The sequence below is a fragment of the Pygocentrus nattereri genome, chromosome 16 (genome assembly GCF_015220715.1).
Source record: "Pygocentrus nattereri isolate fPygNat1 chromosome 16, fPygNat1.pri, whole genome shotgun sequence".
Taxonomy (NCBI): Eukaryota; Metazoa; Chordata; class Actinopteri; order Characiformes; family Serrasalmidae; genus Pygocentrus; species Pygocentrus nattereri.
Genome location: NC_051226.1, coordinates 39994520 through 39999654, shown reverse-complemented (window position 1 = coordinate 39999654; position 5135 = coordinate 39994520). Strand labels below are relative to the sequence as shown.

Below are 5135 nucleotides of genomic sequence, written 5' to 3'. Positions count from 1 at the left end.
GTTATTAAGGGTTTGTTGACTTAGTTACATTTTACTGTAAACTGTAAACTTTCAGTAAACAAATGTCTTTTAGTGATGAGGAATAACTCAATAAACAGGTATCTGATCTCACAGTGAACGTTACTGTAATTTTACAGTAACATTTTTTATGACAGTAATTCATGATGCTGTAAAAGTTTGATCATTTTACTGTAAAGTTTGGGAATGAATGACCGTTCTAACAGTTTACAACCTGGAAATATCGTTTGGTGTCATTTCTAAAGCAGCAGTTATTAAGTATGAATTAGCTTTGGTCTCTCAAATTCATGAATACAAATCTTTGAAATCTAATTGGCTCTTTGGAAGCTGTTTCCAGATCATTTGTGAGCCTTTACCATCAGTAATGTTGATCATTAAGAAAGTCTGCAAGTGAACTTGCTCAGTCTTTTAACCAGAAGCTCCTCCTTTAACCACCATATGGATGATTCACACTTCCTCAGGCTAAGTAGGTTATATGATCTTGTCTTGGCAGCAAAAGCTGAGGAATGCATTCATCACAGGCTTTTCAGTCTTCAGGTCAAACGTCCTGCTTTTAAATATCCACTGTATTTATTACAGGCCTCAGCAGTTGATCACCACCCTTTCACACACGTTGCTCTACTAATCAGTGTAAAATTAGAGGTCAGTTCATCATCAGTCCAGATTAACAGGACATACTAATAATGCTTTAAATGGAAATGGAAGCATTTACTGCATGCGTGTGTTTCCTGACTAACATCTCGAATGAAGACAAAGTAAGTTTAAAAGATTACAAGTAATTAATATTAACCAACAATACTCATTAAACAATTTAGAGACGCTTTATTGAGGCCTCATATGAACACGTTAATACCACATTTCTAATTGTGCTTAGAAATGATACAGTTCTATTTAGTAAGGCATTATTAATTGCTTGCCAACACTAACAGTCATTATAAAGCACATCATAAAATAAGGTGTTAATCTGAAGAAAAACAATATGTATTTTAATTTTAATACTTGGTTTTAAATACAGATGTTTAAAATGAAACTGAAAACTAATTTTAATACTTGGTTTTAAATACAGATGTTTAAAATGAAACTGAAAACTAATTTTAATACTTGGTTTTTTAATATGGGTGTTTATAATGGAACTGAAAACTAAGTTTAATACTTGGTTTTAAATATGGATGTTTATAATGAAACTGAAACTGAAAACTAATTTTAATACTTGTTTTTTTAATACAGGTGTTTATAATGGAACTGAAAACTAAGTTTAATACTTGGTTTTAAATATGGATGTTTATAATGAAACTGAAAACTAATTTTAATACTTGTTTTTTTAATATGGGTGTTTATAATGGAACTGAAAACTAAGTTTAATACTTGGTTTTAAATATGGATGTTTGTAATGAAACTAGCATGGTGCACTGATTGTTCTCAGTCAGTACATTTCCTTCCATGTTTCTCTATGTTGCATTTTGCTTTGTAGTCCCATGAATGGGGGAACCTTCAGCTCTCATAACTCAAAAAATATTATTATTAGAATTTTGTCAAAAATGTATGAAATTTGACCATTCAATACATTTTTGAACCATCTCAAGAAAGCTGTATTTTCTTTCCTTACACTGAACAGAAATAGCAAATATACATACTTGTGGTTGATGAGCACCAAAGCCAACTTATTTATCGTGAAAAAACTCTTCCTCGGAATCTTCAGAAAGCTCACGTCACTGGAAACAGGTGTGGCCAAACTTGTGCATGCAGCTTCCCACAGCCAGTGAAGAAAAAGAAAGGAAAATAGCAGTCTTTACTGAACAGAGGCAGAGAGCAAGAGCCTCACTCTTCTACATCCACAGCTTTGGGTTTAAACGGAAAACTTCAGTGTTGTTGGATTTGCATTCCGATTTCATTACCAACATGCCTGACAGTAAGTTACTTTCCCTTTCTCTTCAGTGTGGAAAGATACAGGAATGTAAGAGCCATGGAACAGTGTTAGAAACGTAATCAGAGGTTCAGAGGGTTTGGTGTGAAATGGTTCAGACGTCTTTACAGTGGTGGTGATGGGAACCAGGCGTCGCCATGACTACAACACAGATCCAGACACTTTATTTACCATCCAGAACCACCAGAGAACCTACACGAGTCTTCTGAGCTTATATGGAATGTTGATGATGGAAAATAGTGGAAAATCTGGAATAATGAGTTTTCTTTGGGGACTATTTTGCCGCACGGCACCCTGCATGTCTCCCTCCACCATGAATGGAGTTGAAGTTCTCTAAACTCTCATAAAACAGCGTCTCAGTCATCAGGCAGTGAATTCAGAACCAGTTCATGTAGGAACTTTCTGTAGGAGCTTTTAGAGGTACGTCTGGTTCCCATCACCACCACTGTGAGGAGCTTTTAGAGGGGGACATCTGGTTCCTATCAACACCACTGTGAACGGCTCTGAGTCGGTAAGATTATCTAGAACAGAGCGTTTCACACCAAACCGCTCAGAATGACTTGATTTATGTCTTAACTGATTAATAATGGAGGAATTTAGGAACAAAATATGGAATTGCTTATTAAATTGCACCTCTTTAAGCTCTTGCTGTAATTAAAACGCCAAAAAAATCACTACAAAAATGACCAAAAAAGATTAAAAAAAACAGCAAATTACTTTCGGGGTTTCTATTTAAAAACATACATCTTCAGTTGGTGAAGTCAAGATTAACTTGTTAGACCAGCTTATTAAAAAGGTGCAACAGTCATTCAATAATTATCTTATTTGCTGTCATTCATAAATAATGTGCTCCACAATAAGCTTTTGATTACTGCTGATTTTTGTTCTGCAAATCTTTTAAAAGGTCGAAATTACGGGTTACACAGCCGTGAGACTTCTACAATGTGTGTACGACAATATATTTAAGGCCATGTACTGCAGTAAGACTCTCTCTGCTCTGCGGACGGTGCTCTACTCAGATCACGGAAACCTGTGTTTATGTTCCTTATGTTCCATGTTGTGGTAGATGATCAAACTGTCAGCCCCTACATTGAAATTTTATTTGGTGTATACACTGTAGTGTAATACTCTATAGAGCTAATGGTGCCTGGTGCTGCCGTCATGCAGCAAATGTAGTCACGAGTTTGCAAAACCTGCACAAAGAGCACAGCCGTCCACTAAACCACAGTCTTCTTTCTCTCACTGCAGACAATTTCACTGGAGTTATTCAAGCTGGATTTGACATAATACATGACAATAAAGACTCTGTGAATCACAGTGTGACTGTGACCAACACTTCCATGAAAGCTCTTCACAGCAGCCTCACCACCATCTTCATCCCTACAGTTTACATCTTCATCTTCATTGTGGGGTTGCCCACCAACGCCATGGCCCTCTGGGTGTTCCTCTTCAGGACCAAGAAGAAGCATCCATCGTCCATCCTAATGGCCAATCGAGCGCTGGCTGACCTGCTCTTCATCGTGTGGCTCCCACTGAAGATCATCTACCACTTCAATGGCAATGACTGGACCTTCGGGGAGCCGCTGTGTAAAGTCCTAGTGGGGTTTTTCTATGGGAATATGTACTGCTCCGCTATCTTCATAGCCTGCATCAGCGCCCAGCGCTACTGGGCGATTGTCCACCCACTTTCTCAGAAACTGAGTAGCCGTGTAACAGTGTGTGTGTGTGTTTGTGTGTGGATTGTAGTCTGGGTCCTCACTGTACCGCTATACCTGTATGACCAGACCGTTAAAGTCAATAATCTCGATATAACCACCTGCCATGACATCATTCGCTCCAACCAAACATACATCCCTGTTGGGTATTTCCTGACCATGGGCACTGTGGGATATGTAGTTCCCTGTGTGGTCTGTATAGTGTCCTACCTGCTGACCTTCCTCTCCCTCAGGAGGTCCATAACAGACAGCAGCAGGAGTAAGAAGAAAAGGAAGGCTATAGTCCTCATGGTTACTGTGCTGGTGATGTTCCTGGTCTGCTTCACTCCCAGTAACATCATGCTGATGGTCCATTACTCTCTGCTGGGTGCCAAAATTCCGAACAATGTCTATGTGATCTACATCGTTGCTCTGTGTCTGGGCAGCCTGAACAGCTGCCTGGACCCATTCGTGTACTATTATATCTCGGAGGAGTTCAGAGGGTATGTGAGGAATGCCCTCATGTGTCACCACCCCCTCACCGAACCGATGAGTGTTTCATACAGTGCTGTGAAAACATACACAAATTCATTAACTCCTCCAACAAACACAACATCTTCATCTACACCTACGTCTTCGCCTACGTCTACACCTATACCTGCACTCAAAGTGTACAACTAGACTGACCCCATGGAAGTTTCTCTGAATGCCACAGGCAAACATGAAAACGGAGAGCTTAAACAGCTTGACCATGGGTGCTTATCCACATAAACAGAAAATGCTGAACATTTGGAATCCTACCCCATTCAGACACAGCCTCGTCTGTGACTGTCATTTTTCCCACTTCTTTTTAGTTTAATGTGTTGTGAGTGTGGAATAGCTGTGGTCACCACAAGGCAGGTCACTATGACCTCGTGGCCTTAAAATGTGGTCTCAGATCTTGAGTTTATTGTTCACAATGTAAATGTAAATGACAGAGTATGAACTCGGATTCACAATGTATACGTTTTACTTACATTGTTGAAATATGGCTGGACACAATTTACTAAGACAGTGCATCAAATACATCTTTACAGGTAGACCTATATACTCCGTTAATCACAGCATCCTCTGGTGAGGACAGTCTGGGCTGTAAGTTCCAGAGAAACATGTCACACTATAAAAGCTATAATGCATCACACTGTGATGGGATGGTCAGTGCAGCAGGTGTTTACCAGTGTTTGGTTTGGTGAAAAGCTGCAGAAATTCAACAATGAACAATAAAACTGTTTATAAAATGTATACAGTTCTGAATGGATTTATGTATATAATATATACAGGGGCGGAGCCACAGTACCGCAGGTGTGCCCAATCAAACGGGGCAGAATATGTATTATGCTGTATTTCTGGGATGAAATTTGATTTGTTTTCTGTGAGCGCTGTCACTCTATTACGGCCAATCAAAATCTGCTGAGCTCCTTGTTGTTTTCTAAACCCTACAATTAGGCTGTGTTTACACG

General features: G+C 39.2%; 1 protein-coding gene across 1 annotated transcript; it reads left to right on the top strand.

Annotated features, from left to right (window-relative positions):
• Positions 1-1806: 1806 nt before the first annotated feature.
• LOC108415711 (proteinase-activated receptor 2-like) lies at positions 1807-4917 on the top strand. The gene is made up of 2 exons (XM_037545791.1): positions 1807-1927; positions 3191-4917. The coding sequence occupies exons 1-2, from the start codon at positions 1918-1920 to the stop codon at positions 4315-4317; spliced, it is 1137 nt and encodes a 378-aa protein (XP_037401688.1). The 5' UTR covers positions 1807-1917; the 3' UTR covers positions 4318-4917.
• Positions 4918-5135: the final 218 nt, after the last annotated feature.